This window comes from Arachis hypogaea, chromosome 17 (genome assembly GCF_003086295.3).
Source record: "Arachis hypogaea cultivar Tifrunner chromosome 17, arahy.Tifrunner.gnm2.J5K5, whole genome shotgun sequence".
In the NCBI taxonomy this organism is placed as follows: Eukaryota; Viridiplantae; Streptophyta; class Magnoliopsida; order Fabales; family Fabaceae; genus Arachis; species Arachis hypogaea.
The window spans coordinates 18,125,413-18,146,717 of record NC_092052.1 but is presented as its reverse complement, the minus strand read 5'-3'; the positions used below and the strand labels follow the sequence as shown (position 1 = coordinate 18,146,717).

At 30.3% G+C, this 21,305-nt stretch overlaps 3 protein-coding genes and 1 long non-coding RNA gene across 4 annotated transcripts; 2 read left to right on the top strand and 2 right to left on the bottom strand.

Moving 5' to 3' along the window:
* Positions 1 to 3,628: 3,628 nt before the first annotated feature.
* LOC140181108 (uncharacterized) lies at positions 3,629 to 4,413 on the bottom strand. The gene is made up of 2 exons (XR_011875769.1): positions 4,272 to 4,413; positions 3,629 to 4,013 (listed from the first exon to the last, which is right to left on the bottom strand). It is a non-coding gene; the product is annotated as an uncharacterized lncRNA (long non-coding RNA).
* Positions 4,414 to 6,254: 1,841 nt separating this feature from the next.
* On the bottom strand, positions 6,255 to 7,704 carry LOC140180511 (serine/threonine-protein phosphatase 7 long form homolog). The gene is made up of 3 exons (XM_072221729.1): positions 7,016 to 7,704; positions 6,837 to 6,927; positions 6,255 to 6,737 (listed from the first exon to the last, which is right to left on the bottom strand). Exons 1-3 carry the CDS (start codon positions 7,702 to 7,704, stop codon positions 6,255 to 6,257), a joined length of 1,263 nt encoding a protein of 420 aa, XP_072077830.1.
* Positions 7,705 to 11,261: 3,557 nt separating this feature from the next.
* Positions 11,262 to 12,452, top strand: LOC140180510 (uncharacterized). Its single transcript, XM_072221728.1, has 3 exons — positions 11,262 to 11,789; positions 11,948 to 12,304; positions 12,390 to 12,452. The coding sequence occupies exons 1-3, from the start codon at positions 11,262 to 11,264 to the stop codon at positions 12,450 to 12,452; spliced, it is 948 nt and encodes a 315-aa protein (XP_072077829.1).
* Positions 12,453 to 14,495: 2,043 nt separating this feature from the next.
* LOC112765668 (uncharacterized) lies at positions 14,496 to 19,201 on the top strand. Its single transcript, XM_025811545.3, has 3 exons — positions 14,496 to 14,718; positions 17,831 to 18,003; positions 18,947 to 19,201. The coding sequence occupies exons 1-3, from the start codon at positions 14,527 to 14,529 to the stop codon at positions 19,032 to 19,034; spliced, it is 453 nt and encodes a 150-aa protein (XP_025667330.1). The 5' UTR covers positions 14,496 to 14,526; the 3' UTR covers positions 19,035 to 19,201.
* Positions 19,202 to 21,305: the final 2,104 nt, after the last annotated feature.

Genomic DNA, 21,305 nt, shown 5'->3' with positions numbered 1-21,305 from the left:
AAGGTTTGGTACAAATAATATTATTAATAACCGTTCTTTTGTTTCAAGCTTAGAAACTGAAATTTGGATCCTAAAAAAAAAATTGATAAAGTGGTAAAATGATGAAAGGTTAATTACTATTAATTTTATAATTTCATGAAATGTATATTTTATTATCTTAATTTAAAAATGATTAATTTTATATGATGCACGAATATAAAACACGGCACAATACGAGATACATAAATATATAGATTTTAAAATCTTATAAGACATGAAAACACGGCATATATATAAAATATAAAGTATTTTTTAGATAAATTACAATGATAATTTGATATTTTATTGATATTAAAATATAAAATAAATTTTTAATCATTTTTAATATCTTTTTTTAATTATATAAAGTATTTAAAATATTTGTTTTAACAAATAATAATATATATTATTTTTAAACTCATTTCAAGAATACATATTAAGAAATAAAACTAAAAATGCTTACATCTAATGGTATTTAGGTGTATTTAAATATGTTAAAATTTTTATTTTTTATTTTTTATTAAGATACAGTTAAACACAAATATATGTGTCAGACGAGTATTGGTGAGTGTCATATCCAAAATATATAGACACAATAATTTAATAAAATATTCATATTTTATAATTAACTCCTCACTTTATCACTTTATTAATTTTCTCACTTTAAAAGATCTTGATACTAAAAATTGTATTTGTATGAATAAAACTTTCAGGAATAATATTATACATTTTTTTTTATCAAAAATAGAAGACTCGAACCCGCAACCTCTTAATTGAGTAGGGGAAGATTATGCCATTTGAACTATTATACAGTGGCGAATAATATTATACATTATACATGAGAATAATATCGCTGTGTATTTCAATAAACTTGTTCGGTAATTTCAGGGATAAGTTAAAAGTTTATTTGGTTTATAATAGGAAAAATTACTCAAAAGAAACCTTAAAAGGAGTTAATTATTAAAAAGAATACTAAAATTAAGAAGCATTAATTTTTATTATTTAAAAAAAAGATTAATTTTTTTTATAAAAAATAAATATATCTTTAAATTATTTTATTATTTATTTTTTTGTAAACATATTCTTTTAACTGTCTATATACTCAAATTTTTATCGATACATTTTATTTATTACCTCTAATTCATCATTCATAATTCGGTTAACTTTTAATTTTATAGCTTTTCTTCATTCTCAAAATGTTTTTCATTATCGATTATATTTTAGACTCAATTCTATTATTAATTCTTACACTTAAAAAAAAAAAAAAAAAAACTTGTGTTTTGTATTCATTCTTTCCATTTGTATTGTCTTATTTGTTTCTTCCTGGATTTTCCATGCCTATCCCCCCATTCTTCAACTTTTTTTCCTATTCTCTGGCGGTTCCTCCTCCAATTTTATTGTTTCAAATTCCCTTCACTCCCATCTCAACAACACCTCCTTGTCACTCAATTTTAATCCTTTCAAACCCTTTACTTGCTCCCTCAACTCAATCGGTTTTTCCGCTGTTTCATCAGCTTCTTGTTTTTTTTTTTTAAATTATTGGTAAAAAAAAAACACTTATATTTTAGCATTTAATTAAACAATTTTTTTTTAAATGATGCTTTTGTATATGAACATTTCTCTTTTATGAGGGGTGGCGAAAGTTAGAAAAGAAAAGAAGATGGACGGTGACAAATACAAAATTATTATCTTAAATTAGAGATTTGAAAAAAGATAAAGACATTATTGTCTATTTATAAATATTTTGTGTGTGGTCTTTCTCTTTAATATAATATTTACTAAATATTTTTTAGTATTTTTAACATAATTGATTTTTTCGTTAATTAAAATTTTTAATGGTATTTGGCATTAATTTTTTCTTTATCATATAAGTTATTGGGAAAATATCTTCAAATATTTATTTATATATTTCTTATTATTATTTTGAGACATTTTGTTTTAGTACATTTTTACATATAAAAGTTTATTTCCATATCAAGGAAAATCTTTATTTCCAACATATAAGGTGAGAATAAAAATATGAAAAGATCAAATTTTCAAGAATACTAATATCCATAAATAATATTTTTTTTAATTTATTATTTCTAGGAATAAGTTTTAAACCTTGAAACAATCACTCTTATCGAAAAACTACCAATAAAAAAGAGTAGAAAACAATGATCTTGGTTATGGGTAATTTATATATAAAAAAAAAGTTGATTGAGAACAAATAGAACTACAATACAACAAATTAATTTGGGTTAGTCTAGTGATTAATTTATTAGTGTGTTTAAGCAAGTATGGATAGTTTGAATCTCGTATTGTATATGTAGTAATTTATTGGTCGAAATTTAGTACTATGACAAATTAATTTTTAATAGTTATCAAAATTTATTTTTTTTATCAGGAATATTAAAAATATATTGTTAAATTGTTAAATTAAAAAAATTAGATTAATAATAAAAAATAATAAATTCGGTTAGTTTTTGAATTTTTTTACAATAAATTAACTTTTATACAATGTGAACGTAAAATAATTTTAGTGTCCAACCAATTAAACTCATAAAAATTTTCCCAATTATTATTAAAATGGGTGATTGATCCTGGCTATGGCTGTTTTGCTCTCTCCAATTCCATTAGCATTTGAATATAATTGTGCCGCGTGTGGGTCTAATGCTGTGTGCAATTTCATTTGGGTGCACTCTTCTATGTCTAAGAGGAGAATTATTGGGTGAAGCTGAACGTTGATGGTTCAGTGATTCAAAACGCGAGCTCAGTGAACTGTGGTGGCCTCCTTCGCAACAACTAGAGTAGAGTGATTGCTCAATAACTATGTTTTGTACAGGAAAACTCTGAATTATAGTGATGATGATGAAGAAAAAGAAATTCTTGACTACAGCTTGTTTGAGAGGGTGGTGATTTTAGGAAATCAGAAGCATATGCTGGATGTTCAGTATAGGATTTTGAGTAATTTAAGCTATAACAAAAAATTCCTTGAAGGAGAAATCTATACTTCTTATTCATTTATCAATGTAGCAAAAAATACTGTTGAGTGTTGAAGCTGCTGTTATTTCTGAGAATGTATTATTTGAGATTGAACTATTTGATGAATCTGAATCATCATTTAAAAAAGAGTTAAGTATCTTTTTTGTTTTTAATGTTTGAAGTTAAAATTAAAATTGTTTTCGATATTTTTTTTTTATTAAAATCATTCTCAATATTTAAAAATGTTTTAAAGTAATCATTTTTATTCTAAAAAGATAAATTTATCATTGTAAAAAATAAATTATAAAATTATAAATTATAAAATAAAAAATTAAATCACATTCCACCGTTATCGTCGGATTCCAATTCCTACTATTATTGTCCTTCACCTCCATTTTATCTTGATTCCTTTATCTTTATCATCATCCATCACCGTCCAACCTCATCCACTCACCAGTGAACTACTGAACTTCACTCACTCCCCACCACCACCACATGTACTCAATTACCCACATTTCTATCTTCATCCTATTGTTACTCTCTTACCATCAGATGTAACCCAGAGACTCCTTCTTACAATTCATCAACACTACCAACAACAACAATAGAAAAAAAAGACAAAAAGAAAAACAACAATAATAATTAATTTATTCAACAACAATTTTCTTCTATTAATAATAACAATCACAATAATTAATTTATTCATTATTCGTTCCAATTAATGGGTTTAAAAAAAAGAAAACAACGAACAAAACATAGATTTACGGGAAGCGCTTAAGACTGATGGATGGTGTGGTTGGACGCGACGCAGAAATAAACTACCTTCGCGTGGTTATTGACGTCGTCTTTTGTGGCGAGGAGACACCAACAGTTGCTTTGTCAGGGGAAACGGACGGCAAAGGGTCGGAGTTGTGCGAGGTAATGACGGAGCTCCTTTGTGGTGGATGTGGTCGTCATCGCCGGCAAGTTGACAGGCGGTGGCTTGCTGCGGATGGAAGCTCTTCATCACCAGTTAGAAAGCGACGATGTAGCTGCATGGGTGAGAGAGATGAGAAAGAGGATGTTAATGAGAAAGGGTTATTGAGAACTAATGATTTTGGTGAGATGAAATTTAATTTTTTATTTTATAATTTTTAATTTTAGAATTTATTTTTTTATAAGGATAAATTTATTTTTTTAGAATAAAAAAGATAATTTTAAAATATTTTTAAACATTGAAAATAATTTTAATAAAAAAATGTTAAAAACAATTTTAATTTTGACTCTAAAATTTAAGAACGAAAACATACTTAACTCTTTAAAAAATTAAACCGAGGGAGTCGGTCAGAATCTGGGGGTTCATATTCTTACATTTTTGTATGATGTTTGACTTTGAGGATCTAATATTCGTATAAATTTTCAGAAAGTCTTCATGGAACATGCCAAGGAAATGTTAATTCGGATTGTGATGGACCTAATGGTTGCATTATTAGATTTTAAATATAAATGTTTGCACAAAGAAAGTCAAAGGAGTTTAGGCTTTTTTGTTTAGATACTTCGAAAGAAACTCAATCCATGAGAGGGGAGTAGGAGAGTCATCAGAAGAATTGGACTATCTTCTTTGATATTACCATAAAAAATAGTCAACGCTACACAGAGTTATAACAAAAAAAAAAAAAAAAAAAACAAAAAAATATAAATAAACAAAGAAAAAAAAAATCACAATTAATATAGTATTTTCAGTCACATATTTGTATCATTATGGATGTATCTTTTAGTTATTTTCATTTACCTTCATTATTTCAATAGACTCAATACGCACTTAATTCTTTTACCAATTTTTTTCACCTTTTCTTTTCTTTGAATGTGTTGCTGTCCACGAATTTACTCCCACATTTAGTATCACTTGCCGTACCACATATTTTATTTATTTCTTAATATCCTCAAGTCCCAACTCATTCCTATTTTGTCATTTATCCAATCTAAAATATTTTTGTAATATAAACACTAATTCCTCTTTTTTTAGTCTCACATCTTCAATTATAAATTATAATACTATTTCCCAAGCTTTGCAAGCCATTGATTTTTTTAGCAATTATGTCTTTCAAATAACATTATGGTGGCATTTTGAATTTGTAAAATTTATATATTTTATGTCCTATAAATTACATTATATTGCCACTTTGTCAATTTATATTAAACTAACAAACACTATGTCCTTCAAAACATTCTAATCATGCTACTTATAAAAGTCCAAATATTTCCTACACAAAGTCATCATATGTCCAACACAAAGTCCATATCTTTTTTACACAAAGTCCATATATTTCTTACACAAAATCTAAATATTTCTTACACAAAGTCTAACATTCTACTTTTTTATTGTCCACTTGACATCATTGCAAAACTTCTTGCACTTTTTTGCGACATTCGTAAATGTAAACGGTGTGAATCTATTTGCACTCCGTCATAGAAGATCAGCTCTTAGGTTATATCCTTTGCCTCCAATATATGGAGATGCGGTCCCACCTGTTCCTGTACCTGCCCCACCTAAAAAAAAATTTAAGATAACATAGATATCAACTTACTAGCAATATACAATCACAATAAAGTATTCTGTTAAGATAACATATATATCAACCTACAAGTAATATTCAGCACTAACAATGTGTACTATAAAGATATCAACCTATTAAGGGTTACGTTACCTGTATTAGGCCCAGGGTTATCACCACAGTCATCATCTTCACCATGTCCACCATCATCGACCTCATTGTCCTCATTGTCCTCTTCCTCCTCATCGTCGTCATCATCATCCTCGTCATCACCCTCGCGGGAGTCTACCAAATAGTCAACATCATCAATGTCATTACCCCTCATACTCTTCTTGATGAGACCCATTTGGATGCGACGGGAGTTTCCGCTATTAACAATACCTCGACTACCATCACTCCTACTTGAGTCAACAGATAATCTGCCTCCAGAATTTCCTGAAGGTGAACAAAACCGAATTTGAGTATCCAATGACCTCCGGCCTTGGGTTAGGACATTCTGGTGCGTCAATTTGGGTGGGGGTACTTCACTCAGATTACATGACTGTGATTGACCCGCTTCTGTAGCCATAAAGCCAAGCAGCTGGTTAAATGATGCTTGGTCCCATTTTTAAAGTGCGATACATATGGAACATATGGATTTGAAGTCGGTTAGAATGACGGTGTAAAAGGCGATGAGCGATATGTTTGAGAAACATACGGATTTGAAGACGGCTGAGGTTGCTCCTGTAGTGGTGTTAACTATGGAGGTTGTTGCCTTTGTAATGATGGCTGTGGCTCGGGCTGGTGTGGCTGATTCGGGTTAGTTACACCCTCTTGATTTTCTTCTAAGACCAGATCAGACAAGTGCAAATGAGTCCCATATTTTTCTCGATACCAACACATGTAAAGATCTAATGGATGATGCAAAGGCACAAGCTCATGAATTAGGACATGACTATATCGGTTAGTCCACTGCATTATCCAAAATCTGTATGTGACAGACCAATCCAAGTTTTTAGGTCCGGTCAAAATCTCACCATGTTGGCCATCTAGAGACCTCTCCTGATGTGGGACACCCTGTACGAACCCGAATTGTCTCCTACACTTATCGGTTGCATGCCACTCAAGAGTCTCAAATGATATCAATGGTATGGTTGCACTCCAAATTTCTGATTGACTACGAATATCTTCTGGAATGACATCTGCCTCTATCTGATCAACACCGTAAGCTTCCCAAACAAACTGGATTGGATAAAAAAATATTATTAACCATTGCATAATACAAACACATCAACAAACATGTATATACAAATGTTTCTATATCAATGAATGAGAACACACCTGGCCTTCTTGAACCTCATCTAACAATCCCCTAAAATAAGCAACAATATGATATCTATATGGCCAATTATGATGCTCCCAATTACGCCATCTGTTAACATTTTTTTCATTACTAAACTTTCAAACCAGATATTGCAATACAAAGTAACATATCAATATCATTTGACAATTGATATTACCGGTTAGCCAGTGGAAAGAACTGTGGTGTTCCAGGAATCGGGGCAAGCAATGGCATACGAATCCAAGCCCACATATGCAACAATGTCAGTGAACCATCCATCTCTTTACAATCAAATCGAGATGCTCTACACAATGCTCTGTACAAGTGTGCTAGGGATGCCGATCCCCAGCTAATTTCATGTATCCGTGAGAAGTCATGAAGCAATGGAAGAAATTTCCAGTGAACCGCTGACCCAGACTTATCAGCAAACAAGATTGACCCAAACAACAACAATATATGGCATTTCACGTACTTTTTCATGGCAACTTGATCATTTAAAATTAATCCTTCTTTCCCATTTTTAATCCAGGTCATCTTGATGAAACTTCCTCTGCAATCACTGGTTGTTGGTGCAACTCCAAATTGATGTAAGCATTCGGCTTCCATGGCCTCCTGACTAGTCATGGTTGTTCCTGTCACAAGAAGACCATTTATCGGAATACCTAGGATTAGAGCCATATCCTCCAACGTAACAGCGCACTCACCAGTCAGGAGATGGAATGTATGAGTATCTGGATGCCATCTCTCTACTAGAGTTGTTACCAAAGCTGACTGGCCTTGGATCACTCCAACTTTATATACATAATAAAATTCAGTGGCCCGCACAAGAGGCTCAACAATTGGATTATATAATCCCGGTGGATTCATGTGGACACACCTCAAAATTTTTGTGGCCTACAAAATATAGACGAATAATTAATTCAAGTTATCTTATGGTAGTTAATCATACATGAGTACAAAGACTTATAATTAACATTAAATATACACCCGACAAAAAATAAATTAACCTCTCTACTTAGTTGTCATTATCACTAAACTTCTTATCAACAAAATGACCATCATTACTTATATTTTAATTATCATTCTACTAACAAATACAATTACTAAATCTATAAAATAAATTTAAAAATTCTAATTTATATTCTCCTACAATCTAAAATAATTGATATAATTATGCAAAAATTAAACTCTATTAACTTTGATTATTAATAATGCTTAATTAAATTATTATGTCACTAACACTAAATAAAACCTACCAAAAATTTCAGCAACAATTGTCATCAATAAAATTACCCACTAAACTAAATTCTAATTACCATTTTACTCTAACAAATACAATTAATAAACCTATAAAATAAATCTAATCATATAATAACAAATATTCTACTAATTTTTCTTCTTTACCTACATAATATTATTATTATTATTATTATTATTATTATTATTATTATTATTATTATAACAACAACGTAAACAAACAAACTAACTAACAATATATATATATATATACACACGTGTGTAAGACTAAACTAATTATTATTATTATTATTATTATTATTATTATTATTATTATTATTATTATAACGTAAACAAACAAATTAACATTATATATATACACACACGTGTGTAAGATTAAACTAATAATTATCAACGGACAATATATGTTAATAACTATAATTTATTTACTATAAATTATATTAAATTCATAATATAATTATTTTTCTATCTATATTAAAAAAAATTTAATAAAAATACTTACATAATAAAGTTGGCTAAGATAGTTAATAATGTGAAGTTCAGGACGATCTACTTCTTTAATTTTTTTTCTTAGGCATTATGGTTTTTATTTATTATAAGTGTATGAATTTAGAGGTATGAAAGGTGAAGGATGAAGAATGGTTGCCTAAACTGAACTAAATAGGGGTTGAAACTTGAAAGGGATGAATGAGGAGAGAAGAAAGAGACAGGCTCGTGCAATTGCTATCAAGCCCCATCCTTCCCATGTGCATGAGGAACACGTGGTTATTGACCACAATACTGAGGCTAAGAATTGTAGAGCCCTCCTTTACCATTGATCATTGTTGATATAACCCTGCCCGTTGGATGGAAAAAGAGTGAAATCTGAGCCTCAGATTTCGGGCATCACTGCATTCACCGTCCGATCTCCACTGATTTGTTTTTGGCCGTCCGATTGACACAGAAGCATGTCCTAGTTACATTCAAATCTGAGGGTCCGATTTGAGGAAAACTGACCCTCCGATTTGTGGTACTGGAAATCTGAGTCTCAGATTTGTTTTAGGCCATCGTCCATACCCGAGGATTACACACAGAGTCCCAATAACGGTAAAAAACACTATCTCAGCCCCAATATACAAATTAAAAACCGCACCATTGGTTGATAAAACACTTAATTTGTTCCAAACAATTAATAATTACTTTTTTTTTCAAAAATTTTTGGGATAAGTATTATTTTGGTCCCTAACGTTTAAAGTCAAAATCAAAACCGTTCCTAACATAGTTTTCGATGTAAAATCGTCTTTAATGTTTTATTTGTTATTAAAATCGTCCTTTCAAATAAATTTTTTTTCAAAATGATAAAAATACCTTTTTCCCACCATTTCATTCTTCTTGTTCTTCTTCTTTCAGGAGAACAAATTCTCTTCTTGTTCTTCTTCTTCTAGAAGAACAAATTCTTCTTTCATTAACAAAACTTAAAACTTCAAATCTTTAAATACAGTTAACAAAATACAATTACAAGAATTAAAAATATCCAAATTCATCTCCAATTACAAAAATAAAAAATCTATAAATTTAATTACCAAGAACAATCAAATACAATAACAAGAACAAAAATTAGGGAGAAATAAGAAATCCAAAAACAAAAAAAGCAACAGCAATCCAGAAAATCCAGAAATAAGAACAAAAACAAAATCAACAATAAAAATTAGGGAATTAGGGATTATGATGAACAACATCAAATTCTTCAAATCTAACAACAACATATTCAGATTTTTTTTTAAACAAAAGAATGAAACTATATCTTATAAAAAGCATGGAGGTCGCTGGTGCTGCTCTTGGAAGTTGCCGTCAGGGCAGAGGTCGTCATTGGCCGCTACTACTCTTGGAGGTCACCGCGCTGTCGGGGTGGAGGTCGCTGTCGAGGTGAAGTGTGTGTGGCGGTTGTGTGTGATGGAGAAGAAGAAGAAGGAGGTGTGTGATGGTTGTGTGTGAAGAAAAAGTGTGTGTGGCGTGGCAGTTGAAGGTGTGTGATGGTTGTGTGTGAAGAAGCTGTGTGTGTTCTGTATTGTGACGGTGGTGTAAAGAAGATAAAATTTGGAGTTAGAGAGGTGAGAGAGTATAAGGGTAAAATGGTCAAAAAAGACAATTTTAATACTAAATAAAACGTTAAGGACAATTTTAAATCCAAAATAAGGTTAGGGACGATTTTGATTTTGACCTTATCTTTAGGGATCAAAACAATACTTACTCCAAGATTTTTCTATTTTTAACACTCCAAACCACCCATAAAATTGCGAAGTAGCACATACGCCATTTATTTTTATACATTTTTCTAATTTTTTGTTGCATCGAGACTTCAAACCAAATTTTCATATCCTTTACTCTTACTCATTTTGAATCAAACCAATTTAAAGTAGATCATCATAATTGAGTAGAGAATTGACCGTATAAGAACAAGTGATTTATCGTTTCCACTTCGATTCCACATAAAACACATATTACACTTTTGGCATCTAGTACTCCTCTCCTTAATAGTTTTTCCTTTGTATTCAAGCTATCTAAAATTACAAACCACACCATCATCTTTATTCTTGGTGAAACTAGCCCTCTTCAAAGGTCATCAAAGATATGCTTTGTATTTGAAGCTCTATGTATTTTTCCAAGCACCGAATCATAGAATGATTTGACGTTGTATTCACCATCTATGCTATGTGTTCATGCCATGTTGTCTTGGTAACCTGCACAAAAAAAAAATCTAGAATGCTCTCTAACTCTCTATTTATGCTTTTTTTTCTCTCGAAAAACTCTTTCCTCTATTAGAATTGCTAGACTCATGATGATCCAATCCACATGCCACACTCACTAATATTACCATTCTTCTGATTTGAGACTCTATACAGCATCAAAAATCTCTCTTTTAACTTTTTGTCATCCATCTATGTGTCTTTCCAAAATAATGTTCTCATGTCATCTCCCACACATATTTTTCAGTCTTCTTTGTATAATTGTTTGTACAATTTGCTTCCATCTGTCATATTTACTATGTCTTTTCAAGGGTTATTCGAATATTTACACATTTATTTTTCTATTGGTCTCTCCAACTCCTAATTATAGTATGCTAGTAGTGGAGTCAGGAGCGGTCTATGACGATGAAGAAGATATTATGACAATTCTACAGAGTCAAAATGAAGCCATCGCAGCAAAAAGAAAGATGGCAAAACAAAAGGAGAAATAGCCGAATTTCTCCACTGCTGGTGGGAAAGGACAATATAGAATTAACAGAGACGCTGGTGAATTATAAGAGGCTCCTGCCTTACTTTGAGTTAATGTCAGGCCTGAGCATCAACTTTGAGAAGTCTAGCCTAATTCCAGTTAATTGTGAGAAGGAATGGGTGATGAATATGTGTGGTTTGTTGGGATGTGCTGAAGCGGCGTTACCTGTCAGGTACTTAGGCATTTCTCTTGGCGCTAACCCTCGGTTGGTGAAGACCTGGAAACCAATCATAGATAAGGTGGAAGACAAGCTGAGCCTATGGAAAGCTAGATCTCTCAACAAAGCGGGTAAATTGGTCCTCATAAAATATGTTCTCAATAGCTTGCCGATTTACTACTTAAGCTTGTATAAGATGCCAAAGACGGTTGCAGAAAAGATAATTGGACTGCAGAGAAGGTTCTTATGGAGTAAAGAAGATGGGAATAGCGGGATGCCAATGGTGAGATGGGAGTTAGTTCAAGCTCCGAAAAAGTTAGGCGGTTTGGGGGGGTGGGAGATGCTTTAATTAGAAATGTATCGCTCCTGTTCAAGTGGTGGTGGCACTTCTCAAAGGAGGACTGCCCGCTTTGGAAGAATGTTGTATTCTCCTGTAATCAGTTGGACCCAACTGCAATGTTGTCAAACCAACCGTTGCCATCAAGAGGGGGCCCGTGGAAAGATATCTGCCAGCTTAATATTAAGGAGCAGCATATAAGAAATATGATGATCAGTGGCTTGTCCATGGAGGTGAAAAACGGCAGAAACACCCATTTTTGGGAGGATGCTTGGCTACAAGATGGATCTTTGAAAGATTATTTTCCGAGGCTCTTCTCTATTTCAAATCAACAAGGATCAGTAATAGGGGACTGTGGATTTTGGGATGGGCTAGAGTGGGTGTGGAACTTCCAGCGGAGGAGAGAACTCTTCCAATGGGAGCTAGAGTTGCTCAATCAACTCTACGACCGGTTACGGGTTGTAAGTTTTTCAGTTGATAGAGAGGATTCAGTTGTCTGGAAATTTGACAAAAAAAGGTATTTTTTCTACTAAATCGTTTGTGTAGGTGTTGCAGAAAGAGACACTCTCAGAGGACATCACGAGTTACAGCTTCACTAGTTCCATCTGAAGAGGCTTGGTTCCTCCAAAGGTTGAACTGTTTGCATGATTTGTTTTAGTAGGCAGGATCAACACGAAGGAGAGACTGACTAGACTTGGCATTATTAATCATAATGACAATATATGTGTGTTGTGTAACAAGGACATAGAATTAGTGCATCATTTATTTTTTGCTTGTGAGTTAACATGGCAGGTATGGTGTGCTTGGTTGACGGGTGTTGATAGAGCTTGGGCCATTCCGGGGACCGGAAAAGAGTTCTTTGAGAGTTGAACTGGAGTACTAGGTGGCAAGTCTGAGCAAAGAAAATGGCTGACAGGATTCTGTGCAGTTGTTTGGAACATTTGGTTGGAGCGCAATAGCAGAGTCTTCCAGAGCGTACAGACAAGTGTTGAAGGAGTAAAGATTAGATCATTCTTGAGCTACGGGGAATGGTGTGGAGTTGATCCGTTTAGTTGTTGATAGCAATGCCGGAGATGACAACGGATGCGGCCATTTTATTTATGTTTATATATTGTGTTTTGTTGTACTGTGTTTCTTTATGCTCCACTTTATTGTGTTGAGCTCCTTTGTTCAAAAAAAAAGTTACTAAATTGGCTTTATGTTTATGGACTTATGATTTTATTTATTTTAACCTAATAAGAGGTTATAAATACCTCATAAATTATTATAGTCGTAATATGGAGAGATTAGAAGAGTGCCAAAATACTTTTTGATTTGGTAATGAAATTATAGGTGGACAAGTGAGATTGATTGAGTCTCTCTCTTTTTGCATCGAAAAATTGGATAAAAAATTAACTGAGTCCATTCAATTCAATTTCCAAATTATAATGTGGAGAGAAGTTAGGTGTTGAAGAATTTTTTTTTTTTTTTACATTAAGAAATTGGATAAAAAATTAAATGATTCTATGTATATTCAATTTTAACCTAATTTTTTGTTTTTATTTTAATTTAATATTTTTTTAATTTTAATTCATATCTTTTTGTTTATTTTTTTTAATGCTTAATATATTTGGGGTCCAAAATAGACCTTAATTACTGAAAATATTTAGTTATGTACAAATAGAAACATATATATCAAACATAAATTAGCATTAATTAAATTATCACAAAATAACTATAAATTGCTTTGTCATAAAAAATGAAAAACATTTTTGGCACTAGATCTTTACCAAAACCTTTGGTATCTTACTATCTTATTAGAAAGAGAGAGTGATATATATATTGTTCTCCCATTGATCAAAGTATATTTTAAGACACTGATTAAAGAATTTCTATTTGCAATAACAAAATATAATTAAACTTCAGCATGTGTCTATGTGAGCGTTATAAGTTTAGCTCTGTGGATTAGTGAGCAAGCCACATTAATTATGTATAGTCAAAGGTTGACTCTTGATAATCTCTGCCTTGGAGAACAATCAGCGGATACAACAACATAACCGGATCAAGCCAAGAACACGGAATTTTACTATTATGTACTATCTTCCATTGTCTTAATAATAAATTAATTTTAATTACGTCATTTCAATGTAGAACTACTTTCCTCTCTCAGAAAATGAAATATTAAAATTAAATTTGAAAAAAAAATTAAGCCAAGTAAAATTTATTATTTTTAAAATTTTAGTTATTAATCTAATTTTTTAATTTAATAATCAAATAATATATTTTTAATTTATATTTTTAAATATTATTATTAATTATTAGTCAAAAATAATAAATTTTATTAATTTTTTAATATTTTTTGTTAAATTTAAAATTTAAATTTTTTAAATTTTAAATTTTTATTTAAATGAATAAAATGTAATCTTTTATTTTTAAATAATTTTTTTATATTTTTTTATTTTATTTATAAAATAAATAATAAAAAATTACACTTTATCTTCTAAAATAAAATTCAAAATTTAAAGAACTAAATTCTAAATTTAACATAATCTAAAACGGCGTTCGCTAACCCAAAATCAAAATCCAAACAATAATAATAATCAGGGTGCCACACTAATTATTTATTATTGAATTGAAGTTGTCTATATATTAATCCCAACATCGGTCTGATATTGAACTACTACTACTACTAATCAACAGAAAAATGGCGACGATAATTGAGTTGCTCCCAAAAGAGTATGGGCTTGTGGCGATAGTTCTTGTAATATACTGTTTTCTGAACTTGTACATGGCTGCACAAGTGGCCATGGCTCGCAAGAGGTACAAGGTTCCATATCCCAACCTTTATGCTTCTGAATCCCAAAACAAAGATGCCAAACTCTTTAACTGCATTCAGGTAATTACCAACTGCGTGTTTCGCTAATAATTGTTGTACTTCCTTTTAATCTTTCTTAACACATTCATAAATCAATAAACAGGAGTATTTCTTAAGAATAATACTATATATTCAAGTCTTTTTTAATTACATTAAATTAAATTGATCTAATATAATAAAAATTAACTATGATTAATATTATTTTAAGTCTTATTATTTAATTTGGTTAGAGTTAATTCATAAAAAATCTTAAATATATAACATTTCTTATCTCTTAATTACATGAATTTAATTCAGGATTTAATACTTTAACTATGATATATTCTAAAAGCACATATTAAAATTAGGAAAAACCACTAAAAATACTCATGAAGTTTACGAACGCTAATAAAAGTACCCATAAATTAAGAAAATTAATACTGTACATATAAAAGATGAGTTCCGTATAACAAAAGTATCAAACCCCTAATTTTTTGTTAGTTTTTTAATAAAAATTTCAAACTACCCCACCCTCAATTTTAACTCACTTTTTCAACCTTCCATAACCCAACGTGCACCTTTAAAATCTCTTGTCATGGAGTCCGAAACTACTTCTATAACAGACTAGACCAAAATCAATGGTGGTGGTGGTGGTAGTAGTAGTGGAGGATCAGACCTCAATCTGTTCAGTCATAAGTTTACAATCCTTACCTAAACCAAATCAATCAAACACCAAAAAATACTCAAGACATAAAATTTTTTAAATTTATTCATCTAATTTCAATTCATTTTAGCAAAATCAGAAGCAGAAACAGCCATCAACCATAAAAAACTAACAAATTCATTCATCCAATTTAAAATTTATTTCGATAAAAATTAGAAGTAGAAGTAGCCATCAACTGGATCTTCTGTAAATAAATTTTAAGAATAGTGAAAGGAGAGGAGATTGGCGGTGACGGATAGGTATGTGGCGGACGACAATAAAGAAGTAGGGGGAGAGCTCTATGATTCTGTAAGGGTTTTTGAGAGAGGGAAAAGTGAGGAGAGAGGAAGAAGTCAAAAGAGATGGAATGACGCTATAATGGGGTTAGGGTGGTGTAGTTTGGGAATTTTATTAAAAAATTAACAAAAAAATAGGATTTTGATACTTTTGTCGTACGAAACCCATCTTTCATGGGTACAACGTTAATTTCCTTAGTTTATGGATATTTTTATCAACGTTCGTAAATTTCATAAGTACTTTTGGTAGTTTTTTCTTAAAATTATTACTACTAATTTTTTTAAAATATTTTATTTTAATAAAAACAAATTAAATACATTGGAAATTCAACTTTGTAATTTTTTATAAAAAAAAATTAATTGATAATTTTAACTTATCCTTCCAATCACATGTTAACTAAATCATTTAATTTATACTTTGCTTTTATTAAAAGAAAAAAAAATGTGTTCGACTAACGATAATGAGTATATGCATTGAACATGTAAAAGATTCCAAAAACAAAAACAAATGTTCAAGTTTTTTTTCAATAAAAAAAAGGAAAAAATATTAAAAAGATATCAAAATTTATTATTTTTTGTCATCATTTAATCATTAATTTAATTTTTTTAGTTTAGTTCTTTTAATTTAATAGTCTAATAATATATTTTATCACATATTTTTAAATATTTATGGTTAACTAATAATAAAAAATAATAAATTCTGATAACCCTCTATCATTTTTATAAAAAAAATTCATAGTGTTATTTTCTTCAAATGTTTTAGTTAGAAAATTCTAAAAGCCAAATAACTTTTGGCAACAGTTGACACCTGATAAATATATTAAACCTTTCAACAATACTGGGAACTAAGAAGGTATCAGCAAAAAATCTGCCAAATGCCTCTAAGTGAATCCAAAACTTCTACGTAAATGGTGTTTATGCTAGACATTAGGATGTTTCTTTTACTAAGTATCAGAATGTTTCTTTTTCATACTAAATAGATGTTTTTTTATAAATTTTATAAAATTTTTTATATACTAAGAATCGGAATTGTTAGAAGTTCCGTAATCCCTGCACCTATTTCTCCAACGTATCATTTAGAATTTTAATTTGGGGTGAGAAGCAATTAATATCAAATATTATAAATTAAAAAAAATTAATTAAATATAATTATAAATTAATTAAGTTGTTTACTTTTTAATTGAAGACCTCTTGATTCCATATATTTTTTCTAAACCTTTTTATAATGTATCAATTTCTACACTACACTACACATGCATGCATATATAAAATTATGAATTTGCATCCTTTTACAAAATTTTAATTTACTTATACTAATGTATTTGTAGGCACTAATATGTTTAATTTGTTAATTTATGTTTATAAATTAAATATTAATAATAAATATGAATTTAATATTAATATATATATATATATATATATATATAATATACAATGAAAGATCAGATATTTTTATGGAAAAAAATGCACATCAAGTTTCTTTTTTATATCCTGTTTGTATAAGGGTGTACCCGGATCGAATCAGATCGGATATGGCCGAAAATTTGATCCGATACGCACAATCTCCATCAGATCGGATCGGATATGATATTCACGTTTTTTTGTGTCGGATCCGATCTGATCCGCACATTTGCGGATCGGATCGAATCGGATGTCGGGTATATCCACATAATTGAACCTTTTCTTTTTAATCATATTTTTATGTAAAAAATTCAATAAAAATTTTTCTTTCACACTTTTAAACCTATTTATTTCTAAAATATTTTTAATCAAACTTTTTCTAAATAACAAAAATAAAATAATACAATATATAAATAATAACTACTAACTAAAACATACAAACAAGTAAATATAATAACAAATATATATATATATATATATATTAATTATTATTGTGCAGATCCCCGGGTCGAATACGCCGGTGTAGAGCAGATATCCACGATCCAATCCTTAAAGGGTGTGGATCGGATCCTATCCGATTCGATCATTCTGCGGATCGGAACGTATCCGCAATTTTTTTAATTGGATGTGGATATTTACCTACTGCAGATCTGCGAATACGATCCGATCCATGAACACCCCTATTTATATATATTTTTATTTTCCTCTGGGGATGGTTTAAGTCTTGTGTTGTTATTCTTTGTGGTGAGTGCAGAGAGGGCACCAAAACTCGTTAGAAACAATGGCAATATTCTTCATGCTCATGATTTTGGGAGGGTTGAAGCACCCTTCAATTTGTGGTGTCCTTGGAGTGCTTTATATCATTGCTCGCTATTTCTACTTCAAAGGCTATGCCACCGGTGATCCCATCAACCGTCTTAAGATCGGGTTTGACATCATTCTTATATTGCTCTTGACTTGCTTCTATTTTTTCCCCCTCCACCATAAAATTAAAAAGCTAATACATGCGAACTATAAAATATTATTGGAGAAATTCTTATATGTTGATCTGCTTTAATATTATGAGAAATTGAGAATCAGTATTAACTTTCGTCTCAATTAATGTTTAGTTGTTTCATTTTTTTAATCTTGTTTTTGTGTAATGATACTTAAAGGTTGGTGGGCACATCAAATATTATTAACCATTAAAAATTAACTACTCAAATTAAATACATAAATACAAAATACACTATATACACATGTTTAAGCGGCGATTTTATGAGGGTTTTGTGGCAATTTTAAATCACCGCAAACATGATATTGCAACAGTTAGAAGTATATCGTCCTTTAAAACGCAACAATATTTTTTGTGGTAATTTTTAACAACCACTGATATAACGGTAATAAAATGCAAATATAATAACTAATTTTTAGTGTTTATATAATATCTTGTATTTTGAAGGATTCTGATTTAGTATATTTTTACATATGAAAGTTTATTTCCATGCATGTCATCAAGGAAATTCTTTATCTTCATCCTATAATAAGGTGAGAATAAAAATATGGAATGATCAAAATTTTCAAGAATATCTAATACACGTAAATAGATTTTAACCTTGAAACAATCACCCTTGTTGAAAAACTATCACTAAAAGAGAGTAGAAATTAAAATAATGATGTTCATTATGGGTAATCTATATGCAAAAAGTTGATTGAAAACAAATTAAATAGAACTATAATATGAGAATTTCCACCAATTATTATTAAAATGAGTGATTGATCCTGACCATGGTTGTTTGGTCTCTCCAAAACCATTAGCATTTTTTTTGTGTGACAAAACCATTAGCACTTGAATATAATTAATTAATCACTCTATATGATATGTGAACAGGAGATTATTTTTTGTGGCGCTTGTGGGTCTAATGCTGTGTGCAATTTCATTTGGGTGCACTCTTCTCCACCGCCCTTGTAGCTCTTAATACCTCCACCTTAATTTGCTACTTCAATATTTCTCTTGTCTGCCATTCTTTGACAAAAAAGATGGTCACGTAAATTATTGTATTGTATTACACAAGTCAAGTGAAAGGACTACGTATGCCTGGAATCTGGATATAATAATGTGATTTGAAGTGATTTTTTTGCGTGATTTTTTTTTTATACATTTATATATGTTGCATTATAAATTTTTGTATATAAATATGTGAAGACCAAAATATGTATAAAACAGTATAGGCATGAGCTTGTAATGATATTTTACATCAATAAAAAATAATACTAAATATGAAGGATGGTTTTATTAACTCTAATAATATAAAATTTGTAATTATTGATCATTTTAAGTGGATTGAGTTTTAATATTATTATGTATTATGTATAGAATTAGCCATATAAAATAATGAGACTAAATAATTATATTTATTAAATTTAAATAAAATTTTATAATTTTGTGACAAAATTCTAAAAGATTATTTTCTTATATTTTTAATGACTAAAGTAAATATTTTTTGTTATCTAAAAAAATACTATAGAAGAACTAAATTTTGAGAGAGAGAGAAATTAAAATAAATAATTCCAATCATATTTGACTTTGTAACACATTTAAGACGAAAAAACATATATTTGATATAATTATTATAACAATTGTGTATCGTGAAGAAGAGGTTTTGGCTTGGTTTATAGTCATGGAGTACACCAACATTTTTTTGGAGCTTAATTTTGGTTGAAATTTATTCAAAGGATGAAATATACTAAAATTTAATTTAAGTGACATTGTATCTTTACTCCTTTATGATAGAAGAATCGGATATACTTAAAATTTAAAATACTACCAAATATAATTAAGGATTTCATATTTTAGATCTAATTCGATTATCCTCAATTAATATTGTTAGTGAAAACTAAACTCATAATTTAAAAAAAAAAACTCCTTGATTAGTAGATATTGTTATAAAACACTTGATAAATAATGCTTGAGTGATATCTTAATTTTTTTACACATAACAAATATTTGCTTTTGAAAAAAAAAAGTGTTTGTATTGGATAGAAAAATCAATTTTGATTATCGAATAATCAATATCATTTTTATTGTAACAAAAGATTTTTTTGTGGAAAGGCCTTGTATAAACAATTATTATTTTACGTATGAACAAAACAAGATTTTGACACAAATTCTTTCTATCATTCCACAAAAGTTAAGATAAGAAATTGTGTATTTAATTGTGTTTTTATCTTGTTTTTAGCAATTTTAGTAGGTGTTTAAACAAAAAAAAAAAAAAACATGAAACTATTTCGCTCTAGCAGTATAAATGTAGCTACAACTCAAGAATAAACAAAATATGTTAGTAAGTTTCAACAGGGAATAACGTTGGTTATATTACTTTGATTCTAAGAATGAATATGATCTTAGAATATAAAATGGTTTAAGGTAGATTTTTAACAAAAGAGAAAATATAGGGGAATAACGCCTTTTCTGAACAACATAATAAACAATAGGTTAAAAAAGAAGTTAATTTTAATTTTAAAAATCAAATTTTGAACTAATTAGGTTTAATCATAATTTTGAATCTTTTTTATTTTTGAATCATTTTTTTTCAAACAACGTCACCTTCCATCTCTTCGTCACCGCCGCTGCTGCTGTCATTACTTGTTTCTCATCAACTAAGTCGGGTGTTTATTTTACTATGTAAGCGGATGGTTTTTTCATTCTAAAGTGGATGTTTATTTGAGTATACCATTGGTATTTTACTTGATTTGCTTGATTCTACATGCACATGCTCCACACGATATTTATTTTACTATGTATGAGAATGGTACTTTTCACTAAGATGTGAATGTTTATTTGGGTCATACCATTTGGGTGAACGGAGCAAAGCGGCACGCGATGAAAGTAGCGAAGACACGATGTAGCGATGTGGAAGCAAAGGGTAGAGATGCAGCGTTGGAGCAGTGGTGGAACAAAGCCTCTAGCTCGGTGATAATGCGATGTCACGGAGGAGAGAAGAAGGCGCGCAGCCGCAGCATCCCTTGTAGGGATAACAGGGGCAGTGCAACACATGGGAGAAGAAGGTGCAACGGCGACGTTGAGAGCAGGGGGCGCGACGCAGGGAAGAAGAAGGTGCAGCGGCAGCGTTGGTTGCAGAGAGCACAGAGGCGATGTGATGCATGGGAGAAAAAGGTGCAACAGCAATGCGGCGCGTTGCTTCTTTAGACGGTGGCGGCGACGATGAGGTGCATTGGTGACGGTGCGACAG

Excerpts from the sequence above, each read along its gene's own strand:
- LOC140180511 (XM_072221729.1), bottom strand. The coding sequence starts at position 7,704 with ATGAATCCACCGGGATTATATAATCCAATTGTTGAGCCTCTTGTGCGG. Across the intron at positions 6,928-7,015 it reads TTCTTTCCACTGGCTAACCG|ATGGCGTAATTGGGAGCATC; the intron begins GTAATATCAATT and ends AAATGTTAACAG. Across the intron at positions 6,738-6,836 it reads ATGAGGTTCAAGAAGGCCAG|TTTGTTTGGGAAGCTTACGG; the intron begins GTGTGTTCTCAT and ends TATCCAATCCAG.
- LOC112765668 (XM_025811545.3), top strand. The coding sequence starts at position 14,527 with ATGGCGACGATAATTGAGTTGCTCCCAAAAGAGTATGGGCTTGTGGCG. Across the intron at positions 14,719-17,830 it reads AACTCTTTAACTGCATTCAG|AGAGGGCACCAAAACTCGTT; the intron begins GTAATTACCAAC and ends TGGTGAGTGCAG. Across the intron at positions 18,004-18,946 it reads ATCAACCGTCTTAAGATCGG|GAGATTATTTTTTGTGGCGC; the intron begins GTTTGACATCAT and ends ATATGTGAACAG.
- LOC140180510 (XM_072221728.1), top strand. The coding sequence starts at position 11,262 with ATGAAGCCATCGCAGCAAAAAGAAAGATGGCAAAACAAAAGGAGAAAT. Across the intron at positions 11,790-11,947 it reads GGAATAGCGGGATGCCAATG|TTGGACCCAACTGCAATGTT; the intron begins GTGAGATGGGAG and ends TCCTGTAATCAG. Across the intron at positions 12,305-12,389 it reads TCTACGACCGGTTACGGGTT|GTGTTGCAGAAAGAGACACT; the intron begins GTAAGTTTTTCA and ends TCGTTTGTGTAG.